At 39.8% G+C, this 21,475-nt stretch overlaps 1 protein-coding gene across 1 annotated transcript; it reads left to right on the top strand.

The window, feature by feature from the left end:
• The first annotated feature begins 15,727 nt into the window (after positions 1–15,727).
• Positions 15,728–21,450, top strand: LOC103467202 (uncharacterized). The gene is made up of 3 exons (XM_008413347.1): positions 15,728–15,815; positions 18,010–19,971; positions 20,075–21,450. Exons 2-3 carry the CDS (start codon positions 19,895–19,897, stop codon positions 20,703–20,705), a joined length of 708 nt encoding a protein of 235 aa, XP_008411569.1. The 5' UTR covers positions 15,728–15,815; positions 18,010–19,894; the 3' UTR covers positions 20,706–21,450.
• The last annotated feature ends 25 nt before the right edge of the window (positions 21,451–21,475 follow it).

Genomic DNA, 21,475 nt, shown 5'->3' with positions numbered 1-21,475 from the left:
CACACACACACACACATACACACACACACACACACATATATATAAATGGGCTGCACAGTGGTGCAATTGGTAGAGCTGTTGCCTTGCAGCAAGAAGGTTCTGGGTTCAATTCCTAGCCCAGGCCTTTCTGCATGGAGTTTGCATGTTCTCCCTGAGCATGCGTGGGTTTTCTCTGGGTACTCTGGCTTCCTCCCACAGTCCAAAAACATGACTGTCAGGTTAATTGGCCTCTCCAAATTCCCCCTAGGTGTGAGTGTGAGTGTGTGTGTGCATGGTTGTGTGTCTCTGTGCGTCTCTGTGTTGCCCTGCGACAGACTGGCAACCTGTCCAGGGTGACCCCGCCTCTCGCCCGGAACGTTAGCTGGAGATAGGCACCAGCACCTCCTAACCAAGGGACAAGGGTGTAAAGAAGATTGATGGATGGATATATATATATATATATATATATGTTTATATATTTTACAGTATGATAATGGTCATTGTCTGCGAGGTAGGCCCAGCTTTACTTTACACACAATGTTCTTTTCTCAAGAGGCCAACTATTTCATAAAATTGACGCAGTTCCTCATACTGCAAAACAACCACATAATATGATACTGCCACCCTTGTACTTCACAGCTAAAATGGTGTTTTTGTGGTTTGCAAGCTTCCCCCTTTTCTCTCATAATGCAGCAATGGTCATCAAGTCCAAATGCTTAAATTTGAGTTTTACAATCTACACAACATGGACTGTTGAAAGACTGAAAGACTGTTTGCAAGTTATCGTAGATGTTTGATGACTGTTGTTTCTGCCAGCATTGAATTGTTAGTTTTAGGAGACAATTGCTTTTTCACAAAGGCCCAAGTTTCTTTAGAAACGAAATGAAACCATCATTTAAAATCTATTTTGTATTTACTCAAAAAAAAAAAAGGTTTACACTGGCAAACAGATTATTTTCCATTGGTTCCCAACAGATGAGAAATCATGAGTAATTTGGCAGAAGAATTGAAATTTAATTGACTACTGAACCCCTGCAGATGTGCTCTTTCCTCTTTTGAACTGAATCCCACAGAGAAGCAAAATCCTTACCTCACTTATGCTACCACCATCCAACAGAGAATGTCAGCTTCTGAAAATGAGTAGGAGCACTGCTTTGAGATGATCATGTTTCAATTTAGGTTTAATAAATAAAAAGTGATATGGTTACACTGTTTTATGATCGTGCATGACATTCTAGTTTTTACATCTCTGAACATATTCTTAACATAAAACAGAAAACTGCCCTTAAAAAATGGTTAAATACGCAGCTAATGAGTTCTCTGTGACTTAAAAGCAAAGAAAACACCAGTAGCAGTAAATCTGTTGAAGCAGATAAAGCACAATTAAAGTTCAATTCTTCAGCTCATCCTCTCAACTAATGAAACATGGTGGGTTTCCTTTGATTATTTTGTCACATTAAAGACATTAAAGTTGATACTCCAACATTTTACCCATATTAGTAGCCTGAAAACTGGCAGCAGAATTCATGCAACGGATGAGAAAACTCAGTACAGTGGGCATGAATGGCGAGAAATGTAGACATTGCAGGAACTTTAACTTTATCCAATGACAAGTCAGGTTGATTCAAGTGGAAAGTTAAGGACCTATTGTGACTATGAGCTGTTAATTCAAATTTGTTTGATGGCAGATAACATCCCTTAAAGATCCCTGGAATTTGCCCGTGATACAAACCTTTTAATATTAAAAACTAAGCTCGTGATTTCCCTGTGCCTGAGTTTTTTCTGGATACTCCAAGTTGCTATGTTGAGATAATTTGTGGCTAAATTGTCTGCACCGGGGCAGAGACAGGACACAGCCAAGTTGCCATGTCTCACCTGTTAGATGAAGCCTTTCAGAAAAGAACATCAAAGAGAGGATTATGTTTAAACTCAAACCTGCAACATAAAAAGTCTACCTGCAGTTTCAACTGGAAGCAGTCATTCAAGTATTTTTTTTTAATTTTTTTTATCTACCCAACGTGTTGTGCTCTTTGCTAATGCCACAAATGTTAAACTGAGCTGCATTCACAGGCTCTCTCTCAGCAGTCTTCCACATAAAATTCAATGATGTAGAATCTTCCAGCTAATGTGTCGGCATCTTTATTTGTTCATTAAAACATGACTTATTGCTGCTGCCTGTTCCTTAATTTAACTACATTAATTTCATTTTAACGTACATTCACTTCACTTCCCACTGGCTCGAGGGTCTTGCCTGTCTTTGAAATGGAGCTTCACAATCGTTGTACGGAAGCATTTCTGGCTGCTAAAGTTTTGGTTTTCCTCAAAAAGTTGAAGAATGTTAAACAGATGATTTGCTTCGATTGATGACAAAATGAATGACGACCTACTGCAAACATCAATACAAGCTAGACTAACTTGAGAAAAAATTTTTATTATTTCTTTTAATAAATCTTTCCTCATTTAATAAATCCAGTAATTGCTTGGCTATATAGCTTTAATATTGCTACTTTTTTAAATTTTGTAATTTTCTATTTAATTTCTGTCCATTCATTCTAGTCATGACCTGAATCCTTCTTATATTTAACCCCTATGTCCTTATTATGAGAAACTTGAATCATTATTAAAAGGATTTAAGTTCAAATGAAGAACTAATTCCGATTTTTTTCTTTATTTACCATAATTCTATTTATTTCCTATACTGCCTTATGCTTATAGGGTTTCAGAGGGTTTGGCCTCTATCTTCAGTAGTGATTGGACAAGAGCTGCAGCCTGCACAGGTCACCAGTCCACCACAGGGAGACAGAGCAAATTAGAAAGTGAACCACACACAGTTGTTTTTGACGTGCCCGGTGCGCTGCAGTACCTGGAGACCTCTCCCACTCCTCACAGAAAGACCCCTGACATGCATTTGAATACTGGGATCTCATTTTGCAAGCTACCAGCATTCTGCCCGTCATGTTGGTTTTGTTTATGGCAAAACAATTACATTTCCTGGAGTTCTCAAAAAGGCTACACATGTGCCGACTAACCTGAATGTACGGTGCCAGAAAAACGTGTTTGCCTTTGCAAAATTTCTCTGTTTTGTACAGTTTTGTCGCCCTTAATCGTTTCAGACCAGAGAAAAGATTACCTCATTTAAAACACACTTTTCAAATGATAATCCCATCTATCAAGGGGGCAACCCATCAAAACCAACTTGCCCCTACATAAAAAGTAATATTTCCCCTTTTTGAATCATGACAAAACTGTGAATAATCACATATTTGTTGCAATTTTACCAGCGACATCCCAGTTTGATTACTGTCAGCTCTGTAGAATCAAGAAAATGCTTCAATAGTTCCTGTCTGACAGCATGAAGTAGGCCAAATGAGAACTAAAAGCAATGCATCTGTCAGTGTAGAAAGGCTTACAAAATCAATATTAAGTCCATGGGACTCCAAAGATGTCAAAATCATACCACCAGTCAAACATGGTGCTGGCAGTTTTATGGTGTGGTAAACTTTGCTGCTTTACCACACAGGAAACCTGCAGTAATTGATGGAATAATGTATTCTGCTCTGTGGAAGATAACCTGAAAGAAGTTTGTCCAATCATTTGTCTGTGACCTGGGTTATGCAGTAGGGCAATGACACCAACACTTCTACCTCTAAATGGCAAATAATTGAAGCTCAGTTTTCAAAAAATCTCTAATGTAGTTTAAAATGTTATTCAAAAACATATATAAAAAAGAAACTAAACAAATTAGTCAGGGTGCAAGTAAGTAAAAGCATTTCCTCAGCATGGTCCAATTTGGTGCGCTTTTAATTTACAACATATTTATTAAGTCATTGTTGGTTTTATGAGATAGCCTGTGGTAAAACAAAAAGAAGTGACAACAGTTACATAACACAGACACACCAGTGGGAGGAGCATAAACCTGCCCTGCCTGCTCTTTATTTAGATACCGAATCATACTAGCAAACTGTTGCTGCTCAGCTCAGCTCAACAGGTAACACCATTCATTTGGTCAGGCTCCTCTACATTCGTTCAATCATTCTGAAGCAGCTCATCCTGGACTAGATAAATGTTTATTCTTAAAGGTTATTTCAGCTCCAGCTTAAATCGTGCAAGCATTTTATCAAGCACCTGATCAAAGCCTGGGTGCTTGTCTGATATGTGATAGTGTGCCATGGGGCGCCTGTGGATGAAAAGTCCTGGATTTGCCAAGCTTATTATTTTTTAGAGGGCAAAGGAAAAGAAAGCTAGTTCTCTTTTGTGATCTGATGCAACAAAGACCAGTTACGTCTTCATAATCAAGCTCTCTACGTGTGAAGCTTTGTTCACCGCGTTATAGTGCATGCCATTCCTACAAAAAGCATTACACTGATTTCCAAATCCCAGAATTGGTTGTTTGGATTTGAGAGTTTCTTGCTTGTTGATGATGCGAGAGTACTTCATTTTTAATAACCTGGAACCCAAACAGTCTGGTCTCCCTGGTTAATATTAAACCTCCAGAATGAAGAAATCCTCATCAAATACCTAAAATTACTCAACAGGTTTGTTTTCAGCGTGGAAAAGCAGCGACATACTCCAAACCGACCCCTATGACAGAGCCCCCCTCTATATACCTATGATGAAGCCCAGTCATCCACCAAGGTAGGTTATTTTTGCTGTTTATATTTGGAATGTAGTTCTTTTGGTCATTTTCCATTTTTCATAAACACAGGTGAGGCTCAGAACGTACATGGGCCAGAATATGGAAAGCTTTGGCATTTTGGCTCAGCTCTTTGTTCACCACTGCAGCACAGCTTCCATCTGTAAACTGTACCAAAAAGTAATAATCCCTCTTCACAAGAAATGTTAACGAGACATGTTATTTAAGTGCAGTGATGAAAATGTTGTACTTGTGGATATAGAGCCACTTGAAAAATAGTTATGCGGCGGTGCTCAAACACATAGTAGGTCGCACCAGTCATCAAGAAGCTCCAAATGGACACACAGAAGAGATAAGTTAGAGCAAGAAAAATGTGAGGGGGAAAATGTCTGGAGATTTTGAAGCTGCAAAATGAGTTGGGTTTAATTGTAATTCGGCTCCATTTGTGTGCGTACACTATCATGAGGGCTTCATCACCCGCACCAATACACCCAATAAGTATCTGTGTGTGTCTGTTAAAAGTACACACAAATATACAACTGTATGCACACACACACACACACAGTCACACACACATGGTCACACACTGCAACACAATCCTTGCTGAGGACACACATCCACATGCATGAGCAAAGTGTGCATGCACACTGCAACACACCACTGTGCAGAACACACTGCTGCACACGCACACATGCAAACATAGTTTGAATAAAGAACATACACACCCTCTTCCACCGCACGAACACAACCACGTACACATACACACATACGCGCACCCACACACACAGTACATTCATTTCCCTTTCATTCAGCCCAAGCACATATTGTGCTGCAGTAACACACACACACACACACACACACACACACACACGCATACACACACACACACACGCACACACACACACACACTCTGTCTCTCTTTCTCTCTCTCTCTTGCTCTCTCTCTGACATACACACACACACGCACACACACACCATTTGCAGAGCTTGCTCCTAGCTCTCTCCACACACACACACACACCCACACACACACACACACACACACACACACACACACACACACACACGAACACCCCTCCCCCTCTATCACTGTCAGACACACACAAATACACACAACTACACACACATTCCCTCCTACGCAGGCGCAAACACACGCACACACACATTCCCTCTTTCCTTTCTCACAAACACACACACACACACACGCACGCACMCACGCACACAGACACACACACACATATCTCCCCTATCCCCCTCCCCCTCTGTCACACACATAAACTCATGCGAACACACACGTACATGTCCTCTCTCTCCTTCTTGCTCACTCACATAAACACACACTCATTCCCTCTCTTGCTCTGGTTTTTCCCTCACACACACACACACGCACACACACACACCACACAGATACACACACACACACACACACACACACACACACACAGCTGCACACACTTTCACAGGCACACATACGAAAACACACACTCATACACACACATGCACACACTTCTGTCTCCTGCTTGCTGTCTCTCCCCTCCCTCTGTCTGTCTCTCTCTGTCTGTCTCTTTCTCTCTCACACACACACACACACACACACGCACACACACTTCCCTGCCCTCTCTCCCCTTCTTTTTTTTCATGTCTCTCTCAGACACACACGCACACAAGCAGACACACATCCATTTTCTCTCTCCATAACACACACACATTTCCTTCCTGCTTGCTGCACACTCAGACATATATATGTATGTCTATCTGTGCATGTTTGTATAAATATATATACGCACACACACCTCATCTCTCCTCTACACACATTGTGGCTGCCACTCCTTCTCTGACAACCAGACACACACCAACGAAAAGATGTACACACAAACAGGCACGTACTCATAAACAAACACACACACACCCTTTTAAACACACTCACACCTCATCTGCTCTCACGCACATGCTCCCGTCTCCTGCAGTTCAACACACACACACACACACACACACACACACACACGCGCACACACACACACACACCTACACGCACACACACGCGATCTGTCTCACTACATCCAAAATCATGACACGTATCAACGTATCAGAGCTTACAGTAGAGGAAGTATTTTCCCAGCCTGTATCATAAACTACTTACCTCTAGAATTTGTGAGTTATTCTGTCATTAATTAGCAAAACACAACTCCAAGACTGTTTGAGATATGTTTACTTCACTGGAAAAATTGAACAACTAGGCATTAAGGAAAATGCCTAGTTTTGCAGCGAAGAAACAGAAAATTTGAAAGAAAGTTTCTTGGCAAGGAACTGCAGTGCTATTTAATGACTTATCGTTCTAATCAAAATGTAGCACATGTGCAAAACGTTAACCCCCAGTACTTGGGGGTCATTTTTATTTCCAACCGTGAGACAATTTGTTCCAGGCAGAGGGGACGTTTCACACCCACTTTGATAACTGACAATTTAAAGTACTTTTTTTATGTACTCATAGTTTATTGTAGGTAAATGTGGTTGACACCAGTGAATATCCACCAACACGAGGGATTTTTTGGCTTAATCTGGAATGAACAGTACATCCAGGACGTATTTACATTTTGTTATGTTCCTACTTTATTCCAAATTGCATTGAAACATTCTTTTTTCTGAAAATGTGTGAAAAAACGTTTTTGAGAGTTTTGTAAATGTATTAAAAATATAAAACCAAGGAATCACACTAAAATATGTATTCACAGCTTTTTCTTAAAACTGTTGATCCACATTTGGCAGCCTCAAGCGTAGCTAACTTATCTTTAGGCAGTTTTGACCATCCTTCTTTGCAGTTCTCATGCTCCATTGGGTTGGATGGGAGACGTCTGTGCAGCCATCTTCATATCTCTCCAGAGATATTCAATAAGATTCAAGTCTGGACCATGACTTGGCCACCCCAGAGGCCGGGATGTTCACAGAGTGGTTCTGAAGTCACTCTTTTGAGATCGTAGCCATGTGCTTTTGGTTGTTGTCCTGCTGACAAATGAACCGTTGCCCCAGTCTGAGGTCAAGAGCACTCTGGAGCAGGTTTTCATCCAGGATGTCTCTGTCTGTTGCTTCATTCATCTTTCCCTCTGTCCTGACTTCCTGACTAGTTTGCCAGCTCCTGCTGCTGCAAAACATCCCCTTAATATGGTGCCACTGTACCATATTAAGGGCGGTAAGGCTAAGCTGTGCCTGGTTTCATCCAAACATGATGCCTGGTATTGATGCCTGGTATTCATTAGACCAGATAATTTTGTTTTTCATGATCTGAGAGTCTTTTGTGACTTTTATTAATAAGTAGCTTTCATCTGGCCACTCTACCATGCAGGCCTGATTGGTGGATTGCTGCAGAGATGGTTGTCCTTCTGAAAGGTTCTCCTCTATCCATAGATGAACAGTGGAGCTCTGATAGAGGGACCATTGGGTTCTTGGTCATTTCTCTGAGTAGCGCCTCCCACTCCCCATTGCTTAATTCAGTTGGCCGGCCAGCTCTAGGGAGAGTCCTGGTGGTTCCAAACATTTATGAAGGGTTAAGGCCAATGGGCTCATTGGGAAAATCTTCTATCTCCTTCCTCAGATTTATTCCTTAAGACAATCCTACTTAGAAATCTACATATAATTCTTCATGGCAGGTGTGTGCCATTTCAATCCAAGTCCAATCAATTGAATTTACCACAGCTGGACTCCATTTAATTCTTCTTCTCCATCAAATTTAAACCCAGGACATTCCAGGATATTTTTATGCAAAGCTTCAGTTTTCACATTAGCATGCTTGACTTTGGCTCTTTACCTTAAAAGTCCAGTGACCACTGATGTTTTTTTATTTGATCATAGAAGGAACACACTTTGTTTAAAATCCATGGACATGAACATCGCAGAGCTAAAACAGCTAGCTAAAGATCTTAAAAGCCAACAACCACATGCTAAAATGTTGGTTGGAATCACTCATAAACTCTGACAGTTGATTACCGAGTTGTCAGTCCTGGATGTCAACATTTTAATGTTCTTGAAGTTTGATTTCAGAAGACACAGATATGAAGCATTAAAGCAAAGGAATAAGGAATAAAGTCTGTGTTATTGCCACAAGAAGGACCAATAAACATTTGTTATTTAAAAATAGTCCCCACTGTTCTTGTGAATGTTAGTTTGATATGTAGCATCCACTAAACATTGTTTTGATATGTCTCACTAAGATAAGATAGCTGTATGTTTCAAGGTATGACAGTTAGTACCTTTGATAGTACTTACCTCAGACAGATCTCACAATTTAAGACTTGTTCTGGTTGCTAATATCACTTTCTTTTATGCAAGCCATTCTAAAAGGTACTGTGGGGGAAGGTTGGGAACTATTTTCAAATTGTCAGAGGGTCTGGTTTTCAGCAGACCGACATTTGTAACGTTTGAAACCGACTCGGTTTCACACCATGTTTGATCTGATGCTGGTTCAGATCAAACAAAAAACACAGTCAGGCCCAAATCTGGTACACGGAGAATTTTTGACAATAGTAGAAAATACTCTACATTTGCTGATTAGTGTTGCACCGTGAACAATGGGGTTTAATTTCACTGTCACAATGAAGAGTAAAAATATTGGTCTGTTTCAACTTATTTGTGGTTGTGAAAGACGTATCAGTTAAGACTGAAATCTCAGATGACATGAGCTTCTCCTATCTATCACAATCAAATCCCTCAAGGAAGAGTTGCCAACTTAGCAAGTTTGTCTCTATATTTAGTGAGCATACGGTGACTCTCTGAAAGTCAGCTAGCAAAAAAAAATCTGTGCTGTTATTGGATACTGACTTAAAAACCTGTATCATTTACTCTTCTCAACAATTGTGACTCTGGGGTGACACTAGGGGGTGCTATAGCTCCCTCTGGATCAGACAGCGTCCCCAAGAAAATAAAAATTAAAAAAAGAAAATCTTTTTTTCTGAGAAAATATTTTACAAAATCTAACTATAATTAATTTTTTTCCTAGATGTAAAAATAAAACAAAATGGTCAATAATAAATATAGTTATAAATTAACAACAAAACAAAGGGAATTGGTCGATGAGCCTTTAGACTTCATTTCACATCCTGTAACCCAGTGGGTGGGTGGTGGAGCTGGACTACTTGGCGATTGCAAAAATATCCATCATGTTTGATTGAAGCTCAACAGAGAAGTTTCAGAAAAAAGTTATTTAAAAGACACATTCTGCTTATGTTGCATCACTATGTAGTCAGCCAGGAGAAGTAGAGCTCCACCAGGTTAGCAAGATGCTGCAAATCAAATAAGGGCACAGATGTAGAATTAACAACACTCTGGAGTTTTTGTATATTATGCAGACACATTTTTAGACTTCTGTAAGCTGATATCTGTGTCTTTGGCGTTTCCATTTCATCGGTGAGCTGTGAACAGTTTCTCTCATGTTTTTAGTAAAAAGCTACCGGAGGAACAGGTTCACATGCAGTGTTCCCCCAAAGGAAGAAAAAAAGGAATTTGGTGGCTTCTCTTTGTGATGCTGACCCTTTACTGACAGACACCAAAACAAATGTTACACAGGTAAAACTGTATTTTCGGGGAAGCCAAAGCTATTGCTCAACCATAGCAATCGACAACTCTTCTTCTACACTCCATGAATGAAGAGACGGCACATCGTGAAACGTTAAACTATATTTCGTTTATTAGATAAAATTGTCCAAATGTGAAAATTAATAAAGAACATTATCAGTTAAAGAAAAACAAAAAAAACAACTGTTGTGTTATGAGTGCGTGTGTGGATCAATTCATGACATAAGCAACAAGATTGTGATCTAAATATTCAGCTTTTGAGGATGCTCCAGTAAAGCCTTTTTGGAAACGAACGATGGCGACTCGGAGCACGTTCAAGAGCAGCCTCCAGAACCAACAGTTCCTTGTCTCACCTAAACAGTCGTACTTCCAGTGCCCCTACCATCAGCTGAAAACAAACATATCTCAAGAACATGTTTGAAGAACTTCAGACATAATTGGTCCCCTTGTCTCGATTTTGCCGACAGAAACCTTTTAATTCTCAGGATCTCTGCTATTCCTTTTTTCGAACCCGTGCGCTCATCAGGTGTTCGCTTTAAAGGTTTCCGTCCTTTTCACACCATCTTCCCTTACACCAAACCTTCATGTATATTTAAATACAATCGGAGTCTTTGGCTGAGGCTAATTTAATTAGAACTGCAGCCCAGATAAGATTGCCAGGTTACAGCGGCATGGCGTAGTCATTTCCCATTCATGTCAGCTGCAGCATTTCCATGTATCATATTGCTTAGTTGATTATTTCACCAACCCAGATGTGCAGTAGATTAAAAACGTGGATTTTGACCATTGCTATAAATTACAGTTTTGTGCAAATTTAATCGAGCCAAGTAGTCGACATTCCTAAAACAAACGTAGTTTTAAGAAATGTCTGCTTTTCTCCAATTTTTACTTTTCATTCATTTAATTTTATTTCACTCTCCCTTCTTGTGCATTTCCTAGTGGGCCAATATAATTCTTCTTCAAATATTCTAAAACACTAAAGTCATAAGACACAATACACTGAGATAAGGAGGAACATTGGGGCCAATTAAGAAATCAGAGAAGGAAACAAAGCATCAAGTAAGCACTAGAGGGTGTTGTTGCCCAATTTTCCTTCAAAGTATCCCTAGTTATAACTGCAGAACTTAAAATCGCACACTGTACACTTTTCAAAGTGTCTCCCAAAGGTATTCCCATCCCTTGAACCATTTCATATTTTCTACCCATAATGACCAAATTTTTTTTTGTGTGTCGTTTTCTGAGACACACACAAAAGGAAAGAGAAGCGCTCCGGTCACCAAAAATTAAATTTTTCAAGCCCGCATGCAAAATTCTGTATGCAGAGATAGTGAGTGCCTATGAACATCAATTGAAGTTTGCCACAGATACCCCATATCATCCATGTCTGGACTTTGACCTGGCCATCATAACCCATATATCTGAGCTAAACCATTTTTTGTGTCTTTATAAGCCAAGTTCACCTTGGATTTCTGCCCCGTCTTTATCTCAACTCGTTTCTGAACTACTTTTGCACAAAATTCCAATGAAATACACCAGAGTGAAAAAGTTCAACAGTGTGACTATTTTTCCTAGATGTAAAAAATTAAGGGGTAATACAACGTCAAAAAAATCTTGCCAATTCCCTCTAAGCTGCAGTGCCTCCCAGCTTTGTTCCCCAAGTATCAAAACACAGGAGTGTAGAACAGAAGGATACAAGTTCAAAAGAGCAAAATAGAAAGTTATTACATCACTTCCATTTTGTGGAAAGAAAGAAAGAAAAACTGCCTTTCAGTTCTGGATACTTGTTACAGTTCATCTGATAATAAATAAATAGGTGTATTTAACTCACATGTCTATTTTTTTCTCACTTGAGGTAATGAGTTTTTATATTACTTTTACGTATCAAGAAATCAAAAAAGCAGCCAATAATTCTTCTCTTCTTTCCCCTTTGATCCATGTCTCTTCTAGTTGATCCTTACCCTTTTCCTGTTCATATCAGCCCGTTTCTCTCCATAGCCATGCTCTAATGAACAATCTTGAGTGCACAGAACAATCCTCGTCCCCCCCCCCCTCCGTTTCATCGCCGAGTGCTTCTTGTGCTTCTTTTACTCCTCTTCGACGGCTCCTTCGCAGCGTCAGACTGCAGCTCCTGCAGTACGGCGACGGCCGTCTCGCTCCAGAGCTTCACCTCCGTGAAGATGCTGTACACCCACAGCTTCTGGTGGAACACGTTGCTGGGAAGATGCGGCTGCCAGTGAGAAGACAAGAGTTGCTCTGTTTCGGTTTCTAATCCAAAACATCTGTGCTGGGTGACGTCGACACCTACCTCCGAGCCGTCCAGGTTCCGGACGGTTTGACCACCAGCTGCTTTCAGAAGCTCTTCGGTGCTTCTCAAAAGGTTCAGCAGTTGATCCTTCAGCCTCCTCCTCCCGTTCTCGTACTCTCCCGTCTCATCTCCGTCCAGCTCCTCCTTCTCCAAGGCGATGGCTCTCTCCAGCAGGCTGTGGCACTTGTCCAAAGCAGAGTGGAGGCTCAGTAGTTTGCTCCTGGTGTCCAGCTGGGAGGAAGGAGGAGAGACGAACACCAGACGGTCACTGCCCACATCTTCTGGGAGATTCTCTCGTTTCCTCTTGAGGACGCAGGAAATTAAAAAGATAGAAACAAAGAGATATCAGAGAATAGGAGAGAGAGAGAGAGAGAGAGAGATGTGAGGGGACAATTCAAGATAGTTTTTATTCATTGTAAAGACTGACAGCAGCTGGGTTTTGTTTTGCGATAGCCAAAGATGAGAACAAAATGCAACTCTGGTCTCACGCGATAGGAATTCGCTTTACCTCATTCCCAGTACTCAGCTCAGCTCCAGCAGGGCCTTGGCTGATTTAAATTACTAACTTCACAGGGATAAGTCTACATTTAAACAGCTAGCATGGTACAAATCTCAAACATGATGCATCATCAAGAAATACGTAAGGCATCTGGGGGTCTTGAGCTTTTACTAAAACGTTGATTTAATAAAAGCTTAAATTGCCTCTTGAGTTTAACTGAGACGGCAGTGTTTTAGATTTTACAATATATGTTACAAAGCTTAATCTAGAAGGACTCAAATGAGAAAGAAAACATACCATGCCGAGTGTAATTTACACAGACGTTCAAAGTCTGCCTGAGGAGGGAAAACGCAGTGCATGTCTGCGAGGAACTGAAGTGAGAAATCATCTTGAAACTGCCGTCAGTCGTTACCTGGACCTGAGAGTCTTGGTAAAAAAACCAAGGCTCGTCACAGAATACATGAACAGACACTTTACAGGGATGGACTATACCATAGAATCTCAAAGAAAACACAAATAAAAGGAAATCATTAAAGTATCTGATTGTAAAGTGATAAAAATGTGTGCAAATTCAAGGTTTCTGAATAATTTTGGAACCCACTGCATATGTTAGAATAACGTCACATCCGGCACCACATGCTGACGACGGCATGGTGCCGCTCAAGGGGCATCAATGGAGCTGGATGTGGAGCAATTTACTCGTTGTTGTAAAGCAAAAGCCACCCAACGACATGGAATGCTCTCATGTTTCTGATGTGAAGAAGAGGTCAGCTGTGAGCCATCTGTTGCAAAAGTCAAGGAAGGAGTGACAATTTATGGTTCAAGACTGCAGAGGAAGTGTTACCTCACACTTTTATGCATACCTCAGGAATTTGCTGCATAGCTGGAAGCAATGTTTCCACGGATCACTGCAAATTATAATGTCGAAAGAATCGCAACGATCTAAAAGTATGACTAGATGATTATAATAACAGAGAAGTTCCAAGATCATTAAATGGACAATTTGATTAATTTGTACACAGATTAAAGTAATGGAAGCTTGAAAAAGCAGAAAAAAAAATCATAATGCTCATCAGGAAGTTTTAAAAAAATCATCAGGAAGGAAGCTTGGAAGCTCAAGATCTTTTGGGGTTAAATAAAAACAAGCACTGCACCTTAAATACCTAGAAAACTGATGTCCACAGGCATTCAGTTTTAAATTCTAAGATGATTTTCTATCTATTCTCTTGCCAACAAAGTGATACCAACGACACAAAGACGAATGTCGTTTTTAAGTTAGTCTGTTTTTCATTAAAACCATAATTCATGCATTTTCCGCAATAAATTTTATGAAATGTGTTCATTCTCTCCTTGTCAAAGTCTGATACTACAGGTTTAAAAAGATTGTATGTAGAAGCATATTTTCATAGATCTTTTCTGAAAAGAGTGGTGTTCATATATTCAGTACACCTAAAGTGGTTCTTTTAACAATGCATCAGACAAATGTAATATCCCAGGAATGTATATCTCGACAACTCTACAAACCTGATAAGCTGCGTGTCATATGCTGGAGGTGTTTTTTATTTTCTGTGGTTAAATTTTTTGCGTTATTGTTTATCTCATTGGCCTCAGTTTCTGTTTGTTCTTTAGATCCATCTATTGCAGTTTGACTGCATGTTTTAGGGTTGTTGTCCTGCTGGCTTTCTGCTGCTTCTAACAGTCAAATTTGCTCTGCATTTAGCTTCATCCATTTTTCGCTCAACTCTGATCAATTTCCCTTAGAAATAGCCCTCTGCGGCATGCTGCTGCCACCACCATGTTTGACAAGGTTCACGGATTTGTCCAGGGTTACGTGCAGATTTAGGAATATCTGTTGCTCTATACTGTAAAAGCCTGGTAAAATACAAGTTTGTGTAGGAAACTTGTGTAGATGTGATGCTACATGTCAGGCCACTCCCTGTGTCCCAGCAAGAATCAAAGCTGGATGAAGGAATGAACTGGCTTCAGACCAAAAAAAAAGCAGGCAAGCAAAAGTTCATGGAACAGGGATGAACAGTACGGCCCATAAACTGGTGACTGCAATAAAATCACCCTCCTACTACTGTTCACTCTGACCTGCTGCGCTCAACACATTTTCCGTCTCTGCAACACAAAAACATAACTTTCCTCCCTCTCACATTACTTCTGCACTCAAAAGACTGTCATCACTCTTTTGTTCCCGCTCACTAAAACACGCGTTATCCTCAAACACGCACAGATGCAGACATGCATGCACAAACACACGCCCACAGGGAAGTTCCCATTAATTCCCCTTTAAACCTTGACCCAGCTCTCCCCACTCCCAAACGCACAGAAACAGGGAGTCGGGCAAGCGACTTAACTTTTACTGTGACGTGCTGGAAAGTTACCGCCAGAGGAAAGTAGCTATTTAAATAGTATGTACTCACATAGAGGACCAGTAGGTTGGTGCACTCATTCTGCACCAGCGCGGCGAGATTAGCTACTTTGGCCGCCGTGGTCCTGCTCGTTCCTCTGGTCCGTGTTCCAGCCATAACACCTTCCCTTGTCTTTCACCTCAGTAGGGGGGAGTCCCAGTAAAAAAAAAAAGTACGCCAGCAACAGGTCTGCCTTTATTATACAGCCGCGCACGCCTCTCTCTCATCGCGGTGACATCACATTCCTCCCTCTGTTCCCACTCACTCCTGGTCCAATTAAAGTCTGAGTCCTCCTCCCGACTTCCGGTTAGACGCCGTGCTTTGGACAAGCAGCTGCTCCTGTTTCCGAGCTGGTTGTCCACTCTCCGCCTCTCCCCGAGAACATGATGCCAAACTGCAAGAATTCAACGCGACTCACTGGTATGGCAAGCTAAATAGACATTTAATAGAGGGTGACCCTCCACCACAGATGTTCCTGGAAACAAAATAATGTACATAGTAAGAGCAAAAGTGGAGGTTTATCCGAGACAAACGCATTTTTTTAAATGAACCTTTGTTTAACTACGTTACTTATTAAGAGAAAATAATTATTTACAATAACGACCTGGCAGGAAAGGAATTGGCATCAAGCAGCACAGAATTACAACAAACTTGCAACACTGTTGAGGTCATGAAAACAATTATCGTGACATATACATTGGATAAAATTTAACACTAAATATGTTACCTGAAAAATGCAGGATTCAGACAGCATCTTCATTAAAATAGCTGTAAAATCGTCTATTGAAACAAAGGTGCTCAGCTTCAGTGTTCTAGTACCGTAAGCTCATTTTGAAACAGTGATTTTTAATTTCCTCTTTCTTGATAGGAGTGTGTGGTTTTTTTTAAATAATAGAGTTAAACAATTCATAGAAAATAATCCAAGCTTCACTTACTGTGGAGATTAGGCTTACTCTACAGTTCACACAAGTCAAGTCAAAGATTGTAGAGCTGGGAACGAGGGTGGACAGATAAGGAGAAGCTTTTTGACAAGGTATTTTTTAGAATTAACAGATGAAAATTTTGGATTTTCATCTGTCAGATATAGAAAATAGAAAATTTACATTTTCTATATATGCAGGGCCTTTGCTAACTATTTGGGTGCCCTACGGACAAATGTTTTGCGGTGGTTACTGAAATCTTATTTAGGGACAGGTGTTTTTTTGTTTTTTTTATTAAATGTTAAAACAGTTTGCCTTAAAAGTCAGTAAAGCACTACTGTAGGAGGGGCTCATCAACTAATTCATGAGCAGCTTATCTGATTTACTGGTAGTGACAAAGTCAGGGAGAATGATCTGAATTTGAGTGTAATCCTGTGTGGGCTGTTCCACGCTGCTTCCGCTGTATTCCTGCTCCTTTACGATAAACAGGACTGAGAGCTTATCTTAGAAAATGTTTCCGGCTACAGCAGGGAAGCTGCTGCTGCTGCTGTTCTTCATCAATGACACAGCTCAACATTACTTCCAATTATTTTTCACTATCCTTAATGATATGTGACCACACAGCAGGCGAGTATCCAAGACGATGCTTATTTTAGTTCCTGTTAGCAGCAGTTCATTCCTGGTAGCAGCTCCTGTTATTTATGATAAACGGCAAGATAAACCGTTTTTAAGCAGGACATACATACTGACAGGTCTGGTTTGTTCACCAGACAAATGCATGTCTTGAAAAAGTCCTTGAAGTTTTAACATTTGCCTCTCACAATGAAACTAGTTCTATGTGTTTTACTGTAATAAAACACAGTTTTGATGTGTGTGAGGAAAGAAATTATGGTTTTCTAAGTGGATTTTCTGGTCAAATATTCACACCTGTCACCCCTAATTTGTGTAAATGCCCACTCTTGCATACTAGGCAGACTATTGCAACTGCAACTATTGCTGTTTTAAAGTCTCAGATAACACACAATTATTAGGACAACTGTATTTATTAGTAATTAGAACAAGAAGGGGTGGAGTTGAGGGAAAACGGTGACCTCTGGTGGACGAAACATCTAGACTCTGCAAAAAAGGCCAAATTTAATCTCTGGCAGTTACCAAAAGAAAAGAAAGTACCGGCCATCTGACGCTTTCGTTAGCTGCCAGTAAACAAGGCACAGAAGATATAAGTAATAAAACATATAATCGTATTTATCTACCGTAAATAAACTGGAAATACAGAATGAAATGCATCGCTAGCTGGACGAAAAGATATTTTGTCAAGAAAAATATTATATTTGAATAATTTAAGGTTTTATAGTTGTTTTTTTATTAAAGCTGAACCTTTTTTATTTTTTTCCTTCATAGTGCTCTGTAGTAAAATATGTTTTGATGTGAATTATCTATTTATAAATAAACTTAACTGACTTAACTTTAGGAAAAGGTAAATATGTTTATCACTTATAATTGTCATTAAAACTTACAATAAATTTGGTCTGTTTAGAAACAGAAATAAAAACAAAAGGACATTTTTGCACTAGCTAGCCAGGCATAGCTTTAAGTCTTATTGTGTGGATTTATTAAATGAGTTAGTTTTGTTGTTGTTGTTCTCTGTTTGTGTAACATAATTCATTGCAGTGTCATATGCATCTTTTTTGCAGACTTCTTCAACAGAAATAGCAGCTGAGCGGGATTCTGGATTTAAATCTGCAGGAAAGGCCTGGGTACGTGCTGTGGTGGAAAATTGGCTCCGGTAGCAGACTTTCCATGACTGTTATACTGATTGGTTAGTGATCTGTAGTGGAAATTAAAAAGAAAGAAATTTTCCTCTGGTGACTCAGCACGTCGGTACAGGATGTGATCTGTCAGCAAAAACAGTCCATTCATAGAGGCACATAATGGGTATTTGTAATGGAGAGGAAAACATTTTAATCAACTGTGGTAAAAAGAAGAAACATACATTCACACGGTTCTACGAGGAAAATGACATGAGCCGAGTCCAGTGCACATATGGCGTGTATGACTAGAACCCCTGACCCTTTCAAAGAAAGGATCTAGTTCGTATCCCCTTTAAGAAGACGATCTCTGTGAGTCTGTACAAAGTTCCTCTTGGTGATACTCTCTGATCTGACAAAACATTTCAGTTGTTTCTACCAGCCTGTAAGGCTTTCCTAAATTGACAATAGGCAAATTAGAGACAATAAACAACATGAGTAAGTGATTAAAATTGTTGGACAAATTCTTAAATTACATTATTTGCACTTTTTTCATAGAATGTCAGAAAAAAACAAGCACACTAAAACCTCAATAGTGAATTCAACTAATACTCAAAAGCGGATATAGTAAATATAGTGCTTTGTGAAAATGTACAGCTTAAACCTTCTGATAACATTTCAACCTCAAACATAAAATCATAGATTTTATGATAGAATGACAAAAGTAGTGTGTAATTGCAAAGTTGGGAAAAAAGGTTTTAAAAGTTTGATCAATAGAAATTTAAAGTTTCATGTGCATTTAAATTTTCAGTACTTTGTAAAAACCACCTTTTGCTATAATTGCATCTTAATCTTTCTCTGTTTACCCAAACATTTTGCACATCTAACAATTTGATATGTTGCCCATATGTTCTTCTTTAAAAAAAAAAAAAAAAAGTCAAGCTCTCCTAACGGTCTGTAAATAGCAAATTCCAAGTCTTTCCACAGAGTCACAGTTCTGTGCACAAATAATAGATGTCCTGACAGTGGATTCTCTCATCTGAGCTCCTCTAGAGTTACCCTTGGCCTCCTGGCTGCTTCTCTGCATTATCACTTTGCTATTCAGCCTGTTGGGAGCCTAACCAATATTCCAATAAACCTCTCTACTTCTTAAGCTTTTTTTTAAATACTATTTTTCTCTAATTTTGTCAAACATGAAACCTCCAAAACCTTGACAAAACTAAGAATAAATTATTGGCAATTTTACTAATACTGTGACTTCTGAAGATGGTTGAAATAGATTTTAAAGTGACGGAGTTTACACAGATATACACACCATGGTTCTCAGATGTTATTTGTAAAAAAGAATTGAAAATCATTTTATTTTCTCTACACACTGATGCGCTGCTACATACTGACTTATCACTATCACATCAATAAAATAAATAGAAATTTGTGGATAGTAAATTAACAAGTTAAAATGTGTGAGGGTGTAGGAATGTGGATATTTTTGCAACTCTTTTGCAATTATTTGGGGAGAAAATAATAAGCAAGTGTATTTAGTTTTGCTTGGTTTAAGGAGTGCTACACCACGCCCTTCCAGTAGGTGTCAGTGCAGATGCCCAGTAGAACGTAAATAACAGAAAAGCTACATAATCTGCTGCTCCAGCTACACTTCCCATAGCAAACAGCTTGGACGCAAAACGGTAAAAGAAATGATTGTACGTATTTCAGCGAGGCTATTTTCATAGATTAAAATATTAAAGTGGGTAGCAGCTATTCTGGTACAGAATTGTTGCTGTTCTATCCTGAAACCGACCTCATATGCTAATGCTAACAAGCTAGCTCCAGTATGAACTCGCTGGTTGGTTATGGAGTTTCCTCCAGCAGTGATGAAGAGGAGGAAGACGTAAACAGCAGGAAAGCTGAGTGAGTGGACGCTTTTATTTACTGACATGTATCCTTTGATAATATAGGTTTGCTGGTATTCTGATTAGTGATAGTCAGATTTTGTTTTTTTTTTGTTTTCAAGCTTTCTTCAAGATGATGCCGCTGTCAAAAAGAGCCGCAACTTCTTACTGGAGTCTGGCTCGGCATCCAGTGAGTCGGACTCTGAGGATCATCAGCCCTCATCATCTCATCCTCAAACGCTAGGCTCCTCAGCACCCTCCCGGCCCATCCTGCCTCCACCCCACTTAGACTCCGTCACCCCTAAAAAGTTACCTCCACCTTCTCTAAACGCCTCGTCTGACAGCAGCGTGTTCACCAACCCATTCAAAGCACAGGCCGACCAGAAGCTCAGTGCTTTACAGAAACACGTTCCGCTCACCATGCAGGCAAGACCCTCCCAGATAGGAGGCAAAAAGGTCTGTGTTTCCTACAGGAAGGACGGAAGGTGCAGGTTTGGCATCAAATGCAAGTTTGCTCACGACAGTGACCTCCAGACGGCGGTGATTCCCAGCGACTCTCATTCATCTGTGAGTGAGGAGACACCAGAACCGGTGGGAGGATCCCAGAGCTTTCGGCAGGAATCAAAGGGAAAAGAGGCTGAGCAGCAGATGAAGAAGAGGAAAGTTGGACTGAGTAACTCTTTGATTCCCCCTAAAAGAGCACTGAAGCAATATACAATGCAGAGAGACAGAGAGCGTATTAATATGTCCTGATGACGGGTTTATCCACTGGGAGTAACTAGTTTTGTAAATGTTTATGTCTTAAATTGGTAATGGAGCCAGAGTTCTGGACTAGACATCAATACTGATGTCCATTTGTCGCTGTATTAATTTTTCTCCGTTACACACCGACCAATTTGTCGTCCTTTCCTGTGAATATAGGCATACACTGGTTACCAGTATTGCTTGAAAACCATGTAGATTTCCATTCTAACCGTTAGGTCTTTTAGAGATATGCAAGAAAAAACTGCATGCATCAAAATTAATAAAAAGGTTACATATTTTCCGTAAGGGTATCTTATAGCAACAATAATTTTAATAAAACTTTCAGATCAAAATGTATTTTAAATCTTTGTATGAATCACCTGCAAGGACCTGTAGTAGCGAACAAGGTTTTAAGTCACGAGTTTGATCTAACACAGTGCTGCCTCTTCCTTATGTAATGCTGTGCACTGTTGGTCAGCTGGCTGAAATCAAACTTCCAACACTTCTCAGTTAAGAGATATTAAAAGCCTAAGAAACACAACTCTTACTACAGGAATGCTGTCTGTTAATCTGCAGGCTAGTAAAATGAGAAGATGGATCTAACAATTAGCTAATTTAATTCTTACAATTGTTTATATATGAGGAACAAAATAAGCCTCTTCTGCTTCATTCCAGCATGTGTTTATGCATTTTTGCTTACATTAATGTATCAGAATTAACATAAATGTTGTCAATGACTTTTGTAGCAGTAAAAAATTGCCTGTTAAATAAAGCAATTA

The sequence above is a fragment of the Poecilia reticulata genome, linkage group LG1, assembly GCF_000633615.1.
Source record: "Poecilia reticulata strain Guanapo linkage group LG1, Guppy_female_1.0+MT, whole genome shotgun sequence".
NCBI classification, from domain to species: Eukaryota; Metazoa; Chordata; class Actinopteri; order Cyprinodontiformes; family Poeciliidae; genus Poecilia; species Poecilia reticulata.
The sequence above is the reverse complement of the archived record's forward strand: the minus strand, read 5'-3'. Positions and strand labels throughout refer to the sequence as shown.

Bases quoted from the DNA above. Each gene is read 5' to 3' on its own strand.
- LOC103467202 (XM_008413347.1), top strand. From the start codon at position 19,895: ATGAACTCGCTGGTTGGTTATGGAGTTTCCTCCAGCAGTGATGAAGAG. The intron at 19,972-20,074 runs GTGAGTGGACGC...TTTGTTTTCAAG, and splicing joins GTAAACAGCAGGAAAGCTGA to CTTTCTTCAAGATGATGCCG.